General features: G+C 39.9%; 1 protein-coding gene across 3 annotated transcripts in view; it reads left to right on the top strand.

Moving 5' to 3' along the window:
- RELN (reelin) overlaps window positions 1-22,599 on the top strand; it is a 276,431-nt gene that overhangs the window by 198,734 nt on the left and 55,098 nt on the right. For all 3 annotated transcript variants that reach the window (XM_033056990.1, XM_033056991.1, XM_033056989.1), the window contains exons 23-31: window positions 1,184-1,321; window positions 2,452-2,638; window positions 6,295-6,500; window positions 9,283-9,454; window positions 9,819-10,019; window positions 12,029-12,264; window positions 15,515-15,672; window positions 16,570-16,777; window positions 21,981-22,057. In XM_033056990.1, the coding sequence (XP_032912881.1) occupies window positions 1,184-1,321; window positions 2,452-2,638; window positions 6,295-6,500; window positions 9,283-9,454; window positions 9,819-10,019; window positions 12,029-12,264; window positions 15,515-15,672; window positions 16,570-16,777; window positions 21,981-22,057 (1,583 nt within the window). The remainder of the gene's footprint in view (window positions 1-1,183; window positions 1,322-2,451; window positions 2,639-6,294; window positions 6,501-9,282; window positions 9,455-9,818; window positions 10,020-12,028; window positions 12,265-15,514; window positions 15,673-16,569; window positions 16,778-21,980; window positions 22,058-22,599) is intronic.

Raw genomic sequence — 22,599 nt, 5'->3', positions numbered from 1 at the left:
CAACCATATGGCTCAGAAGCCAGCTAGAAAAGAAGCTTCTAATAGGAACCGCCTGCTTCTCATCCTCAGCACCCCCAACCAGCCCTTGGCCAGACACAGGCTTGTCCCAATTTAAAACTGGATTTTTAATTCTCTTCAGTCAGCCTTGCTTTCCCTGTCCCACTCCTCCACAACAATGGAATCCAGCCTCGGTGCCCACATTTCCATCACCACCCCTTTTTACCCCTTATGCAGCCAGCACAGTCCCTTTTGACCCATCATGATGAAAAATTGCCCATCTTTGTTTCACTTCACATGAAACGTATTTTTCTTAATCTCATTATGGCTAGCAGGAGTCACTCCCAAGGAAAATGTCAATGTTGCTTTGGACAATCTCCTACAGGGCCAACAATAAACATTTTTAAATGGATAATGTTAGCTGACTTCACTATTGTAAAGGAAAACAAACTGTTGAAGATAAAATTATTTAGAAAGGAGAAGCTAAGGCAAGGTTCATGCTTCAAGAATATTACAAATATCCAGATCTTAATTAGGCAAGAAATTTAATTTGATGGTTCCTCACCACAAACCTTGGGTGTTACAGATTTTGAGTTGTTGGCCAAAAGCAAGCTATTTGCAGTGTGGAAAAAAAATAGGTGTGATGAAACAGGATCTCTGACAAAAACTTGTGCTCTCAATGTCACCAGTGATATGTGGGAAAAATCTAGTTTAGAATCATCCTGACAAAAAAAAATACATCCAAGAGAAAAAGTAAATTATTGTTGAATGGAAACAGTTGGTATTCACTCACACTTAAGAACTTTAATAATTTTTTTAAATTTTAAGTATCAGGAGAAACCTCTTTAAACAGTTTATGACCTGTTAACTGTGACCAAAAATACAAAAAACAAAGTCATGCCCTAGATCCACCTTTCCAATTTTGTAACCATAACATAATAAAAATCCAGTAATATTCATAGCTAGGCTTACCTTAAAATAATGCTCAAAATCCCTTCAATGTGCTCTTCCTCAGAAATGTCATCGCTCACTGGAAAGTCCTGTGCAGTGAGTGGCATCTGTCTTTGATTTGCAGTCTAGGCTGTGATCGGGATACCAACTTCATTTTTATTTTTGGTTACATTTTACCTCTTTTGCTGCAGTTCTGCAAACAATCATCAATTAATGCATTGTGATTGATTTTAAGGTCCAGTGCCACACGTTTCCGCTGGAGTCAGTGCTACTACACAGCCCAGGACGAGTGGGCCTTGGACAACATCTACATCGGCCAGCAGTGTCCCAGCATGTGCAGCGGGCACGGCTGGTGCGACCACGGTGTTTGCAGGTATGAAGCATTCGTCAGTTCCTCTCAACAGTGCTCTCCTCCTGTTGGAATCCTAGAAACCAGGAGTTCTAAACTTTCTGTGCTGACAGGCACTGAGCCCCAGGAAAACACTGCTTTTGACCTGAGGCCATGGAGAAGGCTTCCAAAATTGAGTGATAGAATTAGGATCCTGGGTGTGTAGCTTGAATAGAAGTGTGCAATATCACATGGGGGAAAATTTAGAATTTAAGGTCTTAGGATATAGCAATGTATAGAGAGAGCAATGTATAGAGAGACCTTCTTCTTCATGGGTCCGGGTGATTTTTTGTGATTGGATAGAAAAACCTGCATTGTGGGTGATTATTGGGTTAAAAGTAAAAATAATTTAGGTGTTCTTTCTTAATTGGACCATTTGGCCTTAAAAGGTCTTGTAGAGAGAGAGATACCTCTCCATTTTTAGCTAGAAGTGCTGTAGAACACAGTGTAATATAGATAGGAATTAATAAACATCTAAGTCCGAACAAGAAATACCATCTCTTGTGCATTCAATCCCAGCCCTGGCAAGAAAAAGAAAATAAAAAGTGATATACTGATACTTCAGGTACTCTACTATTTTCCATACTTTCCTTTTCTTGGCTGTTGCTCTTCTTTTTGGATCAAACATTTAAAAAATCAAAAGCACTACAACTGACCATTCAAGCAGCATTAGCTGCCAGTTGCTCCACACCAGTCTGTCCTGGAAGCCACACCCTTGGCAGATCCAAGCACTGGAAGAGCTTTTAGTGGCACAGGGCTGCCCTGCTGCAGGTGTCCTGGTGGGTCCTCCAGCCCTTTGCCCAAGAGCCTTGATTCAGGGCCAGAAGGATGCCAGGGGCCAGGTGGCTGCCAGAATAGGTGCTAAACCAAGGACAAAGTCTGCTACTCCCTGCCAGCTTCAAATTTCCTGGACACCACAGGGGTTTGAAAAATAAAATTTAAAAAATATACAGGGTTTTCCCATTTTCCAGTTATTGTGGTTTGTTTCCACAATACAAAACTGCAATCCCAGAATGATTTATTATTTCACATGGAATTCCATAAGGTCAGTACGCTAGCTTAACTAAGTGTCAAATAAAGTTCTTAAGACTTGTTATGTTTACACTTCCTTCCAGGTGTGATTCAGGGTTTCGGGGTACTGAATGTCAGCCTGAGAATCCCCTTTCTTCAACCATCATGTCTGATTTTGAGAACCCAGATACCCTGAAGACGGAGTGGCAGGAAATTATTGGGGGAGAGATCGTCAAGCCTGAGGAGGGCTGTGGGGTCATCTCATCTGGCTCCTCACTCTACTTCAACAAGGTACTACAGAGGACTGGGAGGCTGATAAAGGCACATCCTGTAGGTTTCTGTGGAGCATGATGTGGCTGTGTGGCAAAGAAAAGGGAGGTGGCAGAAAGCTGCACGTGATATTGAAGTGCGTTAAACAGCACGCAGCTGCACGGCTGCTCTGCAGGTAAAGAACAAAGCAATCAAAAGAGACAGGGAAAGATGCAGGCACTGTGGATTCAAGAAATAGCAGCTGCAGTGAAAGGTGGTAAATTGCCAGTGTGCTGGGAAGTGTGTGTATTCACAGTGTCTTACTTGTACATTTTCTTTTTTAAGACTCATTTCGCAGCATCCAACAGCTCCCGTTTGTTTCTTCTGTACTGTCCTGGGTGAAATGGGGAAAGGTTGGCTTTCCAGGGCACCAGCAGCTTAATTTGAGGTCAGAGGAACAAAACTATTGGGGAAAAAAAACCAAAAACATATTTTTCAGGCTTTTAGAAAATTATTAAGGTGAAGGAGAATATTATTTTGTATAACTTGGATACTTTGCAGACAAAAAATAATAGAACAGGAAGGAGATATAGGGAATTCTGATAATTAGTAAGAATTATAGCTAAAATAAAAAGAGATCTTTATGATCAGATGTAAGATTATGCATTGTAATCACAGATTTATTTTTGTATTGTTGCTCCTCAGGTCTAGTACTGAGGGGTTTTTTTGTTCTTAATTGAAAGGAAGAGTATAAATGCAGCTATGTGTTTCTCTTTTAAAGGTTTGATCAAACTGCCACTGCTGTCATGAGAACCAGATTAGTCCCAGAAGAATAACCCAATATGCAATGCTGTGCGATTGTGTGCTGTTTACCTCATTACAAAAATCTAACCCATGAAATAATTTTCAGCACTCCTACATAGTCTCACATCCAGCTCCCCTGGAAATAGAGCTCTGCACTGAAAATTTCCTATTAGACCAATCAGTATAACTAGCTAATTGTGATAATTGGATTTTTATACATAATTGTCTTTCCTGTTAGATGTTTTTCCTTCTGGCTCAGTTCCTTATGCCAAGTTTCTCAAAAGTAGTTTGCTAAATTAGAATTAACCTGCTATGATCTTTCTTCTGATTCCTGCTAAGGAGGAGTGAAAAACTCATTTAGAAATTCTTGGCTTCTTTCTATTGATCTCTAAGGGTTATGTTATCACTCATTTCTTGAGTAGCAGCAGTCTGTGTGCTATTAACAGAAGGTGGTTTATTTAATTTTTGTTTAGATCTTTCTCAAGGTGTCTAGGGGCCATACTGGTAGATAATAAAAAATTATTTTTATAGTTGCCAAACAGTTCTGTATTGTTTTGGAGAGCTCATATTCACATTTCATTTGCTCAAGCAGCCGCTTTTTATTTGTATGTCTTATGTTTGCTGCCATAATCAATTACTGCTGCCAGAATTAATGTTGGCTTTGTTCTGACAACCCTCTATCTTTTGTTTTACAACTCATTTTAATCAATTGTAGGTGTGTTCACAATTCAGAGCTCTTTCAATTAGCCCCTGCAATTCCCCTGAGGCTTTATGTCACTCATGCCCTCTCTCAATTAACCTGGTTCTGTGATTACCCCTTTGGCAGGCAGAGCTGCTGTGGGGTGTAGATATAGAAAACCCACCTGGAATGGTTTTAGAGCCAGAGCCTGGCTCGCTGCAGGTCAGTATGCTGGGTGTCCCCAGCCAGCCAGGACACCAGCCCATGGGACAGCAAGGTGTTTGCATCCTTATTACTGGCTTGATTTGATGGTGATAGTTTCAAATTCCAGTGTCCCCAATGAAGCTGTGAAAGCAAACTACCCAGAGAGGATCAGTGTCACCTTGGCCAGCATTAGCCACGTGGGGCTGCTCCAGGAAGCTCAGGGCTGCATCCAAAACTCTTCTCACTCCCATGGGCCATCCAGGAGGGAATTCCCATCTCAGCTGGGAATAAACAACCAAATAAACCAAAACAACAGGAACTATTCCAGACTAAATCAGTAAGACTGTGTCCTGTATGAGCTTTTTGGGAGTCAAAGGATTTTTCTTACTGCCTTGTCCTCAGTGGTACAAGCCAACAGAACTTCAGACCCCCATGCATTCAGCTTCCAGAAATCAGTCTCACAGTGTGAGGTGGCCTATTTGGTAGGGTTTACAAATGAGCTCAGCACCCAGGCTGTTATACCAGCAAAGCAAAATATTCTGAGGAAGGAAGCAGCAGACATTTATCTCTGCTGGGTTTACCCTCAGCTGTGTAGAAAGAAGAAAGAGGTTATGAACAGAACGGGATATAAATTCATCTGTCATCTTATTAAGAAACACAGGTGATGTTTTAAATCTTAGCTTCTAAATCTTGTTACTTGTGTTCAACTAGATCATGTCACTTGCTTATCTCAAGTTTGTTTGGAAATTTGTCATAAGGATCCTGAATGCACAAGTGAGAAAGAAAAACACAACCATTACTTAAAATATAGGTGTCATAACTTAGCCTTGGTTTTCATTTTTTAAACATTTTATGCTTGAAGTTGGACAGAACCACATTTTTTAAGGGAATTAGATACAGTAGGCATGATGACAGTCCTGGTCCATTTTGGGGGGTGGTGTCAGCTTGCAGCTACTTTAATAAATGCAGAAATATGATCCCTGCACCCTCTCTCCAGCTGTAGACAAATGGCTTTGCCCTACCTATAAAAGCTTGTGGCAGCATGATGCTGTGTTGGGGCAGGGCTGTGCCAGGTGCAGGGCATGCAGGTCACCTCTCTGGGGACACTGCTCTCATCCTGTGTCCTGCCTTGTCACAGACAGCCACATATTCCATATCAGTATCTTGTAGGCTTGCTGATGTGCAGGTCCACAAGCTCAGCCTCAAGCCCCAGGGCACAAAGACAAGAGGGGTGTGGGATAATTTCACTTACAATAAAAGGCTCTTAAAGCTTTTTGGGTTTTTTTATGAATATGCTCTGTCTTCTGGATGTGCACTGAGTGACCATGTTGACCTCCTAAATTCAAAAACATACTGGAAAAAGCTGATCACTACATTTTACAAGGCTATTTGTTTCTCTCAGCTATGCTTAGGTAAACCTGTGATTTACAACACTTACTAGGAAAAGAATATAGTTTTGTGTAGGAACAAATCTTACTTAGCTGAAGCATGAAGAGAAAATGCCACTCCCTGATTCTTGAGTAGGAGATGGACTTTGAGCAAGGTATTATAGCAGCTGATTTCAGGTGATCAGGTAACCTTGTACAGTGCAAGATTTGACCAGGGAAATAAGACTAGAGAAATGGTCTTTTACTGCTCTATGCATTATCAATAGAAAGCTGAATACTTAAAAATTTATCCTGTGTTGATTCAGAATATCCAGTACCTGCTCTTTGTCCTCTGAAGTCACTTGGGATCATGGGGAATGAGCTTAAATTCTTGCATGGAAATTGTGTTGTTGCATTGTGTGTTGAAATCTAATAATAAAGTTCTTGTGAGATCAAATCAGGCTGACATAAAGGATGGACAAGCAGAAAAATTGAAAGACAAAAAAAGCCAAGTTAATACAGAAGTCAATGTCCTCCATGTTGTGTAATCTCGTGTGTAATATTCATCTGTGATGAATATGCCTATACATCGTAAAGGTGCCATAATTAAGATAATTATTGTCCCTCTGTTCTTTGTATTGTAGGCTGGAAAAAGACAGCTGGTAAGCTGGGATTTGGACACAACATGGGTGGATTTTGTACAGTTTTACATCCAGATTGGAGGAGAGACTTCTTCATGCAATCAACCCGATAGCAGAGAAGAAGGTGTGCTGCTGCAGTACAGCAATAATGGTGGGATCAACTGGCAGCTACTAGCAGAAATGTATTTCTCTGACTTCAGCAAACCCAGGTATAATTTTTATCTAAATTAACTAACCCATATGGCATCAGCTTTTAAAAATATATATTTATCAACTTTTGAAAACATGAATTATATTTTAATGTTATAATGCTTAGAAGTCATCATTATATAAAAATTATTTTGGCTGCCACAGTAAACTCCTGCCACTAGGAATGAAAAATGTAATGAAAGTGGTCCTTGAAATACGCAGTAAAGTATAAAATTTCCTATCACTTCCCTCCTATGTGAAATACGAATAAAATGCTAATATCTCCAAAACATTAGCAAGCAAATATAGAACTTGCTCAAAAGAAATGTAGAAATCTTCCATTTCCTCTGGCTCTGATTTTAGATCTAATGAACATGTATTAATGTTAAAGGAGCAAAAGCTCCTTTAAATAAATATTTAAGGAGGAGAAGAAATCAATGAGCCATTCAAATTTGCTGTCAGATACCTTGTTGGTGAAAATTTAAATTGTATTTGTCTGCATAAGTGCTAACTTAGTGATTTCTGTTGCCTGTAGTCCATGTCTTTCAACCTACAAATAATTTTATCTTCTTATTTTTCATTTTGCATTGCAATGAACAATGCTTTTGGAAGGGCTTCTGTAACTTGTCTGACTGCTCTTTTCTAGAGGTGATTTAGGCACTTGGAAGTATAAAACTCTTGAATTTGGGATAGAATAGAATGGAATAGAATAGAATAGAATAGAATAGAATAGAATAGAATAGAATAGAATAGAATAGAATAGAATAGAATAGAATAGAATAGAATAGAATAGAATAGAATAGAATAGAATAGAATAGAATAGAATAGAATAGAATAATTTCAGGTAGAAGGGACCTACAACTGTGCTCAGTGTTACATCCTAGGAGCAGCATCAACATTTCTACTTGTTAAATTTTATCCCATGAACCAATCCCAATGCTCCAGTCTGTCAAGATTCCTCTGCAAACTTCTTGACCCTCAAGAGAGTTAATAGCACCTCTCAGTTTGTATCATCAGCAAAAGGGTGCATTCAACTCCTGCATCCATGTTACTGATAAATGCCTTGAACAGGACTGCCCTAGGATGGAGCCTGAGGAGCACTGCTGGTGTTCCTGACCAGTCACCAGGCAGATGTGACCCCATTCCCTGAGCCTTTTGAATTCTGCCCTTCAGCCAGGCCTCCCCCAGCATGCTGTGAACCCGCTCATCCCACAGGTGGACAATTGTCTGTAAAGATGCTGTGAGGTGCAGTATCAAAAGCCTTACTAAAATCCGAACTACAGCTATTCCATTCCCGTCATTTCCTAGGTGAGTGCTTTGGTCTTTACTTGGTCAGAATTACAGGACACACCCAGCAAAGAAGCTAAATAATGAAAGCTTCAATACTGGACTATCCAATATGTTTTTAGACAAAACATTTGCCCTTCTGAGCAATGAAGAGTGGTGGTCCTTACTGAACAAAGCTATGCAGATTTTTTTTTTTCTTGTTTCAAATGTGATCAAGATCTCATTTTCCAATTCGTATTCTCCAACAATAAATCTAGAAATTCTCTGGAAAAGAACTGAAAAATAATACCTTCTCCTCTCTATGCCTAACTGGCAAGTGAAACAAAGTACATGGTACAAAAAAATATATAAATAAATGAAGATAGAAATATATAAAGATATGAAGATATGAAGAAAGAATTTGTATGTATAAAGGAGTGGATGCATAAATGCATATATATAAGCTGACTGAAATAGGACTAGGCAAGTTACTAATTCTTGTACCTTTTGACATTAGTATGAATAGGTTTGAAACTTGAACTTTTATTTAACATCATTTTTGTAAGGTGTTTTTTTAAGTTGGACATAAAGCAAACTGAGCAGACCTGAAGTTCTTTTACAAAGAACTGTATAGGAGGCCTGAAATCTTTTTCCCCAAAGAAAACTGCTACATAATCTATTGCATTGTAACAGAAGGATGCCTTTGTCTACAAATAGGACCAATCAGCAGAAGAGAATGAGAAATTAATTTTGCTAGCATATGTCACTATTACTTCCTGGCGTCAGAAAAACATTAAGATTTGCTGAACATGGATCAGCTGAACAGTTTAATTCAGAGCTGGAGAGCTCAAATCAGTTCCTTATTGTGCTTGGCAATATAGCGATAGAGCATAAAATACAGACATTGTTTTGAAGAGTTTGAATTCTCCACAGAAAAGAAGAACAAAGAAGGCTTCTTGATATGCAGTGTACAAATTGGTATCTAGATCCATGGGAAAACAGAATAATAGCATCATAGAATCATTAAAGTTGGAAAAGACCTCCAAGATCATGAAATCCAACCTTTGACTCAACATCACCATATCAACTAAATTACAGCACTAAGTGCCATATCCAGGGGTTTTTTGAACTTCCAGGGATGGTGTCTCCTCCAGCTCCAGTGGAGCCTCAGTGTCCAACCACCTTTTCAGTGGAGGAATTCTGCCTGTTGTCCAACCTGACCTCCCCTGGCAGAGTTTGAGGCACTGCACTCATGTCCCTGGTTGCCTGGGAGAAGAGGCCAATTCCCATCTTACTACAACCTTCTTTCAGTTATTTGTAGAGAGCAATGAGGTCTCTGCTGAGCCTCCTTTTCTCCAGACTAAACAACCCGAATTTCCTCAGCTGCACCTCATAGGAGTTACTCTCCTAGACCCTTCCCCAGCTCCATTGTACTTCTTTGGACACACAAATTATTGTACACATTAAGACAGATGCTGGCTTTCCTGCCTCTTTTCCCTGTTGAGTGATATATTTCTCTAAATCTGTGTTCCTCAGGTTTGTCTACCTGGAGCTGCCAGCTGCAGCCAAGACCCCTTGCACCAGGTTCCGCTGGTGGCAGCCCGTGTTCTCAGGGGAGGGGTACGACCAGTGGGCCATCGACGACATCATCATTCTGTCAGAGAAGCAGAAGCACATCATTCCTGTTGTTAACCCCACCTTACCACAGGTAATAAGCAAGAGTAGGCTCTGGGCAGCCCCATGAAACAGGAACAATCCTGTTAGGAGACTTGTTTGAAGACAGTTTTCTTTGAAAATACTGGGTCTGGTTAAAGAGACTGCTGTAGTGCTTGCAGCTGCATCTGTGTGTGGGAGTAACCTGGGTTATTTCCACAGGCTCCTAAGCTTTGTGACAGAGAATGTAATGATGTGTCTCAGCAAAAAAGTCAAGACTGAAGCTTTGGAAATTAAAATTTTTTGAAAACCACGGAAAATAAGGGTTGCAGAATTTGAAAGTTCATCATTTTGGGAATTATTCTGATGTCACTCTGCAAGGTGATAATACCTCTGGCTTTCCATTTCCTTTCTAACAGAACTTTTATGAAAAGCCAGCATTTGATTACCCCATGAACCAGATGAGTGTATGGTTAATGCTGGCCAATGAAGGGATGCCCAAAAATGAAAGTTTCTGCTCTGCCACCCCTTCTGCCATGCTCTTCGGTAAATCAGACGGAGACCGGTTTGCAGTGACTCGAGATTTAACTCTGAAGCCTGGATATGTCCTGCAGTTCAAGGTATTCCTTAAACATAAATCTGTGCAAGAATATCAGTAAAACTGCCTTTAGCCAAAACTTGCAAGATGCCACTGGGGCCGCAGTTCAAACAAAAGTGATAAATTAGACAATTGTGTAAAAAGATGTGAAGAGCACAAGTATGAACCCATACAGAATAAAATGCCATCATGCTTTCCAGAAGAATAGCCAAAACCTTGGTGCAGGAAAGCATTTTAACCCATCTGGAGAAGTTTTAAAGCTTTTTGTTCTTCAGCACATTTCAGAAGTGGGTTGAAGTGACTGTCATTATATTCAAGTCAGTACTAGGAAATGCTATTGCACTGTCAAGCAAAAAAGGATTTATCCCGTCTGGGGCTTTGTGAGAACAAAAGCTCCAATGTGGTTTGGGGAATTTTTTTGTATTTTAAACTATTTAAGGACTTACAAGCTGCTCTCTACTCCAGTGTGGGTTTTTCATATAATTTACTTTTATTATGTCAATGAATATAGGCTCCAATTAGCATTTTCTTCTTTAAAGAACTTACAAAATTTCAGTGGTCTGACAATACATCAGAATATAGGCTCCAAAGAAAGTGTATTTGCTTTGACAAGCTCTTGTTTCTGAACCCTAATCAAAATTTTATTGAGTTTATAATGAAATCCCATTGGTGAATTCTGGAAGTTGGTTGCAATGCAATTTTAATGAGCTCCCCACAAATACATGGTCCTTACATAATTGGTGGATACAGACACTGAATAATTTACAAGTGGAATTATTAAAAAGATCAGATGTTTACAGGCAGCTTTTCAAATATAATTCCCACAGTTCTATAAATAGGAAAGTTTGTTAGAAATACTGGGATTTGTAAAATAATTTAATTTCAACTAAAAGATATACTAATAAAATGCTATACAAACTGAGGGATTTCAGTACAATTTTCTTGTATTGCATGTAGTTTCATACTTTAAACTATCTAAAACCCAAGGATATCTCAATATATAAATACTATTTAGCCTGGAAAAGATACCATTTGCCTCTTCACCACCTTCCTGTACTTCAGTGACTAAGTGTCCATTCTCTAGGTTTGATGATCAACAGCAATTGTCTAGGTTAAAAAAAAAATCAATACTTAAAAATGTTTCATACAGCTTCCATCACTGAAGCACTTGGCAATGTAACATAACTATAGAAAACATAAGAATGTGTCACAGAACTCACACTGTGGGTTCTTTATAAAGTCTATTATTTAAGGACTGAATTTATACTTTTTGGAAAGCTTTTCAGCCTGCACATAAATGTTAGTTCTATTTGCGTGCTTTTGTGAGTGTGTGAAATTTCCATTTAAAATAGCAGACTGGAATAATTCTGCATTGATAATCTCAAAGACAGTAATTTGTTAGAATTATATCATTTTATGTGAATGATTTTGTTTTACCTTTTATGTTCTACACCTCACATAGAATTTCTGCAATAAAATAATGAAAACTAATATTTTTCTGATAGCTTGAAGAATGAGATTGAAACTTTAAATCAATAGTTGATCTTGGTCTTGGCTGCATTTTTGTTTCACATTTTAATATGCATTTTTTCGTCTTAATCCAAATTTTACTCCATTCTGCAGTGCCAACTCCCAGGCATCACTCCTGCAAGGCCAGGGACAAGGCTGTGGTTAGGACTAACTTGGGAGTCAGGCTGAGCCTTTGAGCACACTGGGCTGCAGATGGGATGGATCCCAGAGGATACAGCTCTTTCCATTCCTGGGCATGCAGGTGCCTGCACTGAGTTTGCTGTTTGGGGCTTGCTGTGCACAGGGACCCTTAGAAAGTTCTTTGCACCTTTTTGTGTGCTGAACTCAGCAACCTTGATGAAGGAATGGCGGGAATTTAAGTATAGGAAACACACTCCAAGCACCAGTCACTGCCAGCAGGGTTCAGAACAAGTGCAAAAAAGTCGAAGGTGGTTTGCAGCCAATAAACACTAATAACAGCACACGTTTCTTCATATAATTTCTGACTCTGCTTCTTTGCAGCTGAACATTGGTTGCACCAACCAGTACAGCAGCTCTGCCCCCGTGCTGCTGCAGTACTCCCACGATGCTGGGCTCTTCTGGTCGCTGGTGAAGGAGGGCTGCTACCCCGCGTCCCCGGGCACCAAGGGCTGCGAGGGCAGCTCCCGGGAGCTCGGCGAGCCCTCTGTCTACCACACCGGGGACTTCGAGGACTGGACCAGAGTTACTATTGTCATCCCCAGGTCACTTGCAGCCAGGTACAGTGCACTGTAAACTAGTGATGCCAGTGGGACCCGTGGATTAGGGGATTTAGCTGCTTCTAGAATGGTACATTAGGAAAAAGTTGCAAAGCTGCGTATAAGAGCAGTGTTAAAATATGGTAGATCTGGGGAAAATATACTGTGCTGCCCAGAGCAGTGAGAATTTTCCATTTTAAGGGTGTCAGATTGGTCTGTAATAAATAATTAAATTACAAAGCAGCGAGGAACCCAGCACTTTTTAATTTGACATAAATTCCTTCTTGTATTTGTCCATGTCCACTAGGTCAGAGGCACCAGCTAGAGAGCAATAAGTCACATGAATTAAATAAGTCATTTGAACAGGATTAATTTTAGTTACCACTGGGCAAAGAAACCTTAGCAAGGTATTTGAGCTGACGCATAATGTGCTATGTGACTGAAGGCAGCTGGGACAGCCAGAGGCAAAGGAGGGAAGAATCATAGTTAAGCCCATCTGCAAGCACAACCTCAGCATCAGATTAACACAAGTGAGAAAACATCAGATGGTGGAAAACACAAATAAGCCTTGAAATCAGGAGGGTTTTCTCAGTCTTATCTGGATTTGGCTGGAGTTTCTCACTCCCCTTGCTCTCTGTTTACTCCATCAGTAAAACACCCCAATCTGATTTGTTGGATGCACCAAGCACTTTTACTGGCACAACCACCCTGCCAGGTCTCTGGCCATGTTCCCCTGCCTCAAATCCCCTCTGCAGCTTCTCTAGTGCTGCCTCTGGGTTTCTGACCCATCCTCCTCCCTCATCTCAATCCCATTTGAGTGTGTGGCAGGGGAGCCAGTGCCTCTGCCGCAAGGACTTGAAATAGCCATGTGTACCACAACAAGTTTGTCTTTTCTTCAGTAATTAGCCAATAAGAGCAGGTGCCAAGTTGCACAGATCTGACACCAGCTGATTTGATTTACCCAAAACAAGCAGGGCAGAATCAATAGCAGCAATCTGTTTGGCATTATGTTCAGTAATGTGATCAGGAATAAGAAGCTCATGTAAATAAATTAAAAATGTAAGTATTGTGACTGTAATGAGTGTCTTGGCATGTTAAGAACTGAGTTTATTGAGGGCCACTTAGGAAATCATGGTTCATGGGTTAACAAGAGAGCATCCCATTTCATTATTTGGTACTGAGCAGGGGCACAATGATCACCTACCTACCAAATCCTCGTGCACAGCAAAAAATAAAAAGCAATAGGTTTATTATTGTTTAGGCAGAGTGGCAAGGAAGATATTAAACCATTATATTGGCAATAAGATTTTAAATCTGTTTCCTTCTCTGGCGCTCCTGTAAAATGATTCAGCTGAAAGATAATGACTGGAAATTGGAAATTAATGACTAATTTTTTTTCTCTTCAACAAGTTTCCTATGCAGTGAGTTAGAATTGTGGCCAGAGTGGGATCTTCTGACGAAGTTTACTAAAGAAGGCCTCCCACTGAGTCACGAGGTCAAGAAGGGACCTCACTGCTTTCTAAACTCCTTCTCAGAGGGGAGCCTGGGTACAGCTGGATCCAATCTTAGACCTAGACTTTGTCAGTGGTTTATGTTTAAAGGATTATACAGGTGCAACTGAACCTTTACACAACTTTGTCCTGCAGGATTAAGGATGGCAAACTAGATATATTTCTATTAATATGCTTATTTATGGTTTGATTATGGTAACAATTAGACAAGAAGACCTTAATCAGAATTATTTACTATGTAGTAGTGGAGCTGTAACAGCTATTATAATACAGTGCACTACAAAGCAACGGTGAAGCAATTATATCAAAGCAATTGTATGAAAGCTAGCAAAAACAATTACTAGGTAGAGGTTGATGTTACACACCCATGCAGCAACTGTGGGCAAATTTCTCCCTCAACCTCAAAGATTAATCTTTAGGGGCATCCCTACTCGGTAGAAGAATCTGCAGCCACTCCAAGAAAGAGTACATCAGAAGACCTTGCCATTAAAATTTGTGTCACAGCTAAGACAAGATGGATAGGGCTGACAATACCATCAGCCCTTTCATTTGCATTTCTTACCAGTCTTCACTCGACACATTTTCACGTTCAGTCCTTATTCTCATACAATTCTGAACTCAACTAATTTTCTTCTAGAGACCTTTTTCTTATAAACACTGTCTCTTTTTGTCATAAGCCTCTCTATTAGTTCAGAGTTAGTACAACTCTGTCTCCTTATCTCATAGGTGTCTGTGTTAATTCTGACTCCCTTCTCTTATTAGCAGCTTGTACTGATTTCTTTGCCTGTGAGCAGTTTCCATGGCTCTGGTTCCTTCTATCTTTCTGCATTGCTGGCTACCTGGCTTTGGACTGTCCCTCATACAACATCTTCCTACCTTATCTGTCCCTTACATGATCACCTGTCCCTTAGCTCCTATCAGCAACCTTCTGATCTATCTGTATCTCTAACTGCAAGTACCTCTATATGAGGTGGAAAGCTGGGCTACTCCTTTATATCCTGTAGACTGATTGGCCTGGCACAGATGTTTCTTCTTTGGTAACCAGTACAGCTGCAAGTTATTGAGGAAGGTACCCTCCTGTACTACCCTAGCTCCCCACACATGTGGGACTAGGCTTTTAGAGTATGAGCTGATGGGCTGTCAATCATGTTTCTAGGCCAGCTGTGTCAGCTCAGCAGCCTTAGATAAATTATTAGTGATAGCACTTGTTTGCTACTCCATCTGTGTTTTACCAGGTCTGCTACATCTCCATCTCACTGTCAGGATTTTTAACTTTGGCATTGATGAGTCAGACTGGTTATTTGCCATTCTATTTAGAAAGTGGCATTTTTTTTCTTGCATCAAAATAACTTAAAGGTTTTCTACTCAAAAGTGTACTATCACACAATAAACTTTGCATTGCTGCCACCACTGAGTTCCTTTCAAAAATACTGTAAGAAATGAAGTTCTGGGATTTTGATATGCAATTAGGAGTTCAGGTTAGACTGAGTAGTAAAAAGCATCTTCAAAGTCATGTCTAATCATTCACTGTTGATAAAACCACATATTTGTTCTTTTTCTCACACCGATGGATATGGGCCAGAGGAAGTCAAAATGCAGCCAAAAAGTCTGGAAGGAATATCCTTAAGCAGTGTTGCACAAATGTGGCATTGCAGAAATCCAGGCAAATGTCTAATTTGGGAAAAGGTCCTTTTAATCTTGAGCGAGGAGCAGTAGCTCCTGAAGCCAGGAGTAGCAGTACCATTGTTTTTCCTGTGCAGTAAGACCCGATTCCGCTGGATCCAGGAGAGCAGCTCCCACAAGAGCGTGGCTCCTTTCGGCTTGGACGGCGTCTACATCTCGGAGCCTTGCCCCAGCTACTGCAGCGGCCACGGGGACTGCGTCTCGGGGGTCTGCTTCTGTGACCTGGGCTACACGGGTAAGACAGCCCTCCTGGGGGGGATTGCAGTGAGCACTGCCTCAGTCAAACCTGGGAACCTGACATCTTGGTTTTCCTCTCCAATATTTCAGAAGAATATATGATGGCATATATTGCATGGGCTGCCAAGAGGAATCTTTCTTGTTTTGTTAAATTAAATTCGGCACAGGCAGAGCAGAGCAGCTGAAGGCAGCGGACACTGTTGATGTTTCTGGCAACCACAATCTCAGAACATCACCATCTGTATGAATGGGAAGGGACTAGCAATAAAAGAGAAAACAAAATAAAATATTATAAACTGAAAAGTCTGCCTAAAAGCCTTTGGATCATCTTCAAAAGAATTTTTGCCATTTTTGAGTCCCCTGGCCTCAAAATGGCATGGGACCAGGAGGGAACATATGTTCTGACAGTCCCTTCTGTGGAAAATTCTGCTCACTTGTGGTTTCAGGGGCTTTTATGCTGAAATAGAAAAAAAAAACAAAATGCAAACCCTGTGGAAAAAAATGATTGACACAACTAGTTGCACACTGCAGTCTTTTCAACCCTCAACCAACAAAACAATAAGCTAAGGTCTTTTGTTTGATTTGTTTAAAATTAAATAGAAGGATTATATTTTTATTTTTGCAAAAAATGCCTTATCAACATAAGCTTGGCTGGTTTTCACTTAGTGAAATAAGCCATCCTAGAGTTTAGAGGAAAAGGGCTTATTCTTCCTATAGAAATTTGTAAAGTGGGTTTAAAAAGGTAGAATCCAGTCATCAGGGCATTTTCTTAGAAAAGCCTGGTGCTTTGTCACATAAAAATGCAACAGAACTGTGTGCCAGTGCACTGTATCTGACCCTTACTCTGTCCAACACAGTTTCACCAAAGCATCTCCCTCTTTTATTTTTCTTGAAGCATCACATGGAACCTGTGTGGCTAATGTGCCTAATCACAGTGAGATGTTCGACAGGTTTGAGAGGAAGCTAAGCCCTCTCTGGTACAAGATAACAGGAGGTCAGGTTGGGACAGGCTGTGGAGTGCTCAGCGATGGAAAATCTCTGTATTTCAATGGACCTGGCAAAAGGGAGGCGAGGACTGTTCCCCTGGACACCACAAATATCAGGTCAGTGCCCAGTGCTGCTTCTCACAATTGCCTGTGTATTCATGTTCTCTGTTGCAAGTGTGGATATGAGAAGGTGGGAAATGTGGTTTTTTTACGGTAGTCATAACCTGTACAAGAACTTTGAAACATAGAAAAAAATACCTTTTTGTTCATTCTGGCATATTATTTCCTTTTTTTGAAAGAGAATACTTAGGTTAGGAATGGCAGCATAAAATAAAATAAAATATTAATTCTCTGTCTTTCTAAGAAGATAATTTGCATTGTATTCAAAGGCAGAAGACATGGTCTTGAGAATGCACAAAACCTAAGGCTGTCCATAGCTGGGGAGAAAAGCTCCTTTTCCTCTGACTGTGTTGAATTGCAGGCATGAGGATGGCATAGCAAGGAGCTGTTGTTTACTTGCCAGATGTTGTGAATTACTCCACTTGTCAGAAGTGCAAAGGAGTGGAATGTGAATTGTTTCTGCATAGCCAAGAGGCTAACAAGCCTTCACCTCTCTCCCTGCTGGTACTGAATCCTGCTACACTGGCAGCAATTATCCTCTTCTCTCAAATTGCCTAGCTGATTAATGTAATTAGGATGGACAAAGGGCTGTTAATTTAACCACTATTTAGCTTGGAGTTTGCTGCTGCTTTGTCCAGTCTCATGAGAGATTAGGCACCTAAAACCTTGAGCACCCTACAATTTTGGCAGTTAGCTTAGTAAAATATTTCTCCTGACAAACACTGCTCTGAGAGTAAGCAATGCCATGATTTGCCCCATTATTGAATTTGTGGGCTCACTCAGCAAACTGAGCCAGAAATTTGTGTGATCACAGCTCAGGCACGCAGTGCTCTGTAGGATATTGTGGGGGCTGCTGGTTTGGGGAAATCCTCAGCTGCTCCCTGGCACTGCACCAGCCACCTTTCTCCTGTCCCCTGCATGTCTAACAAATACGTGTCATAGTCATATAATTATGTAAATTGGTTATTAATTCAACTAATTAATTGTTTGACAAATACGCTTTGGACAAGTACGTGTTTGTGCTCGCACAAGTATGTGAGCACTTCTATTCCACTGTCTTGAAATCCTGTGTTATTAATCCTGGGAAGCAATATATTGGAAGTAGTCTAGACTACTTCCTCAAGAAGTCTGCATTCAAAACAGTATTTTTGAGTTATTCCTTCTTTCATGGAGAAATCTTTTTATAAAGAAAACTATTCCCTTTAGTTTTAATATTACTTTGAAACCACTTTTAATGCCAGATATTCATATTTATAGTTTTCCATTTTTGCAAAGTTTTAACCATTTGAAAAGCCAAAAGACATTTAGAAATTCTGAGCAGTGCTTCTGTTTTGCACAAGAATATCGTTATCTTGTGTCTTAACACTGCTTCAAAAACATAAACCAGCTTTTTTTGTTATTTTTTTGGGTTTTTTGTAAGCATCACAGTGAGCATTGCAGGTTAACTCCCTTGAACAATTCATGCTTGAAGCCATATCCCTGGGCTGTTTGCTAGACAGAACATAGTGGTCATCTCAAACACAGATGGGACTAACATGGATTTTTTGCTTTCTTCAGTGTGTGCTCAAAAGTAGTAGTCACCTGGTGCTGCCTGACTGGAACATGGACTTTTTAGACTACGGCAATTACCCCAGGCTGCTTTTGTGTTCAGAGGAGAGAATAGCTGCTTCAAAAGGGCAACACAACTCATCCTAAAAGAGCAGCTGGCCAGTGCTTTGTCTTCTGCAAACATGTATTTCTTTATTTCATGAACTGTAAGGCAGCCTGAGTTGGCCGTGTGTAACTTAGACATTCAGCTTCAGATACCTTGCTCTGAACAGATGCACTCCACTTAAATGTTTGAGGCCATCTGTACCATTAACTCTGTCTTCTTTTTTCTAGAAGCAAAGGCACACGAAATTTGTGAATGGGAAGGGTTAACTGAAAGGCCCATTCACTAAAAAGAAAATAATTCCTCAGCCTAGAAGTTTTTTTTTTTCATTATTGGAGCTAAAATTAATGTCACTTGAAAGGGGAGATTAAAGGGAAGTACTTTCTCCAATTTTGGTATTACTTTTTGCATTCAGTAATGCCTTGCATAGAATTCAGTTATCTTATTAGGGGTCATTTTAGCCCCTGCACAGTTATCTTTTATTTTTGCAAGGTTTTTTTGACTGGGGGTTTTTTGGTGACTGAGTAAACAGCAGGAAAATATGCCTTGAAAGACATACTGTTAGATATGTGGGTTGTGAATAGGAAGGCTGAAACTCCTGCAGTAGATTTTTAAGCTGCTTATTTTTCAGGTTAATGGTGTTTTCCCAGACCTTTTAAGATCTTGTTTTGTTAAATCATGCATGGAAGAGCCTGATAGAAAAATTGAAAAATATTGCAAGACACTAAATTTTTATTTTAATTCTAAATTCCTGCAGATCTACCTATCCATGTTTCCTACCATTAGTTACAGCTTTTTGAATGTGAAGTGCAAATTTTATGTAAGGAATATACAGACTTTTTTGGGGTTTGTTTGGTTGGTTTTTTTAAGTACAAGGACCCTTTTCCCTTTCACCCTTCTTTTTCCAGCAGAGCATGGTCCATGGGGACTCGGTGTCCCTGGTTTGCTCTGCTCCAAAGGGGTTGAGGTTTGCCAGCCTGGGGTGTATGGTGCTGCTCAGGGGAGCAGCCCAACAGGACACTGCCACACCTAGGTGTCACACTGAGAGCATTTCAAACTAAAGTATTTCAAACTGGGAGCCAGTGACCATAAAAAACCACTCAAATTTTAGTATATACTTTAAGTGGTATCATAATTTTAGCTTTGTTTGTCCTATTCCCTCCTTATTCCTTTATATGATTGACTACACCTTTTTTCCCAGATATTAGGAGAATGTCACATAGCACTAAGAGAGCTGTAAGTGTCAAAGTTCATTTCACCCAGACCAATTTTTTGTCCTACACTTCAGAAACCCCTGGAGTCTCTCCATTCCTTCCCTGCTGCATGGCCCAACAGACCAAAGGCACAATTTCACTGGCAGTATTTCCATCCTTCTGACTGACAACGTGATACATGGATGCATTCTGGTTACTGATGAGCTGCTGCCTCCCATTCTGATGGCCTGTCCCTTATGACACTCTTAACTATCTCTTTAGTGGGAACATTTGCACACAGTGCCTACCTGGCATCTAGATAAAAACCATGGAATAGATGTGTATTTTTTTCCAAGTGGTGACATCTGGCTTGTTAGCTGACTTGGCTCCCATCTGCTGCACAGAACCCATGGCTAATGATTGTGCAACCATCCCAGGGAGCTGCTCTGGGTCAGACACTTGGAGATCAGATGGGCTGATTCACCTTTCTGCAGAAAGGTTTTTTTGTTCTTTGGTTTTGCTTTTTAACCATCTTCACATTTGGCAAGAATAAAAGAATTTCATCACAGGACTGTAAATCTATTCACCTCTGATGCTTCCATCTAGTTTTATTGCCTGAATGCTTTCTCCAGCAACAGAGCTGCAGCAAACAAATAGAACCCACCTGGCTAAGTGGTGTAGTGCTGTGAGCCTGTCTAGAGCTCTCTATGGGGTTATCTTAGCAATGAGATTTATGAGGATATTCTGGCTTGTCCTAGACACTATGGGTATACAAAACATTTCAGATAGTAGACACAGGTTTTGATAACAGAACTGGAATGCAGCTAGATTTAGAATCTGGATTTAGAGGAGGATTATGATACTGTGGATATAACAGTGGATGAGGGAAATTGGAGTCCTGTCTGCATTTTACTGGCTCTGCCTGTAGTCATGTAGCTTGTCTGTGATTTTACCAAAATTACCACAAATTATGACCAAATCCTCTGTAGCAAAAAAGAGTTATCTGTGTGGAGAATTATTTGAGTGGCACCACAAAATTTATATTTATATTTTAAATAAAGATGTTATCTACATTCAATAGAATTAATGAAGCCTGATTTTCTATAATTCTAATTTAAAAATTGGCCATGAAGCAAGGAGAATGGCATTGCCAACTTGCAGCATGCAAAATCTCGTCATGGGGTTGAGTCCACTTTCTTTGCTCTGCTCAGGTGCTGTTTTTGGTGTGCAATAGAGACAACCTGTGAGGAGGGTGTAGGTTAGGGGGTGATGGCATTCGGAATCATCTCGATGCTCTTTACCTTAATTATGACTCAGTAAGGCTCAGATGAATGCCTGAGACATGCAGTGAAATTTTGGGAGTGAGCAGCAGGACATTAATTGAAATTAATTGTTGTTATATAGCACAATAGTGTGTATCTGGGAGAAAATGTAAACTACTCTAAAACCACAGAGTCACAGTAATAAACACAAGCTCAGCAGGGATACTGTGGCATTACTGCAGATTGGGGTGGGGGGATACTAAAATATTTTGGAGCACAGGGATGAAATAATACTTAATTCAAATATCACTAAACAGGGATGTTCCAGACAAATTCAGAGTTCTGTCAATAGAATCTGTCAAGGAGTTTTGTGGCATTAGAAGGGTTGCAGAAAGTAGTCTTGGGGAAAATTGAAGACATGGAGACATGTTCATGCAGACACTCAGATGCAATGGTTGCCATGGTTTAGAGTAGAAAGGAATAAGAGAAGGTAGGGAAGTGCTAAAAGCACTGACTACAGGGCAGGTTGCAAGAATAGCAACTCAGGAACATTTTTCTTCACCACTTCAAGATGTGAGAACAAGAGAATATTCAATGAAATCATAATGTATAGGTTCAAAATCAAAGGGTTTACTTCACAGAATGTTCAGTGAACTCATTTTACTGAAATTGTTTATGTTAAGAATTAAAGGGTCTAAAAAGGATTGGTGGTTTAGGAGGTTATAATAACTTTATTACAACTCTCATGCTGTCTTTTAAAGCTTCATCTAGTTCCTGGTTACAATGGGCCAAGGTAAGATTTGATGTAAGGAACATTTGCAACTTTTGTGTGAGATGGAACTGCTAACTTCTCATACTCACTCAAAAACATATTTATTAGGCAGAAGATTAATGAACCACATCACTTTCTTCTGTCTTGGGTTCTTCACTATTTACAATGCCCATGTCTGGTTCCTCTGGGAACATTGCCTAATCAATAATCCTGGAATAATGAGCTAACTGAAAATGCCATTAGTTAAGAGATGCAAATTATCCTGACTGATCTTGTACTATCAGAAGATTACACTTCTTTTCTATCCTGTGTTTTTTAAAAGGTTAGTTCAGTTTTATGTACAACTTGGAAGCAAGACTGTTGGTAATTCCTGCAACAGACCAAGAGCCAGGAATGAAGGTAAAGCCCTTTCTCTTTAAAATAAGCATTTTTCATTTTACTACTTCTGTGTGGTTTGGCCTTTTGCTGCCTTTACAAAATCAAGATTTTTTTAATATAAGTAAACTACCTCCTCAGTTTTCATAATTGTTGGAGAAAGCTATTTACTTTTGATAGACATTTCTAGTTATGATTATTTATACCAAACCTAATGGTAATCCATCTGTAGGAGTAACTGTGGGAGCTGTGATGGTCTAAGAAAGACAACATTCACAAAGCAAGGTATAACAGGTTGTGTTAAACTATCTGATAGTGTTGGAAAACAGGTAAGTTTATGAGTCTGTAGAACTTTTCATGAAGTCTGAAATAAAAGGAATGAAATTCAAGTTCAGGATGAAGCGGGCAAACTCTGTTTCTGACCAGAAGAGTTGTGTACCTGTGAACTTGTTCATCTTCTCAACTGCACCAGTGGGTCTAATAAAAAATTGCCTTCCAAGACAAGCTTATGCATGATTTACCCAAAACACAAGATTATAAAGTTGCAGCTGAAAATTTATTTAGTC

This window comes from Catharus ustulatus, chromosome 4, assembly GCF_009819885.2.
Source record: "Catharus ustulatus isolate bCatUst1 chromosome 4, bCatUst1.pri.v2, whole genome shotgun sequence".
Classification (NCBI taxonomy): domain Eukaryota; kingdom Metazoa; phylum Chordata; class Aves; order Passeriformes; family Turdidae; genus Catharus; species Catharus ustulatus.
The sequence above is the reverse complement of the archived record's forward strand: the minus strand, read 5'-3'. Positions and strand labels throughout refer to the sequence as shown.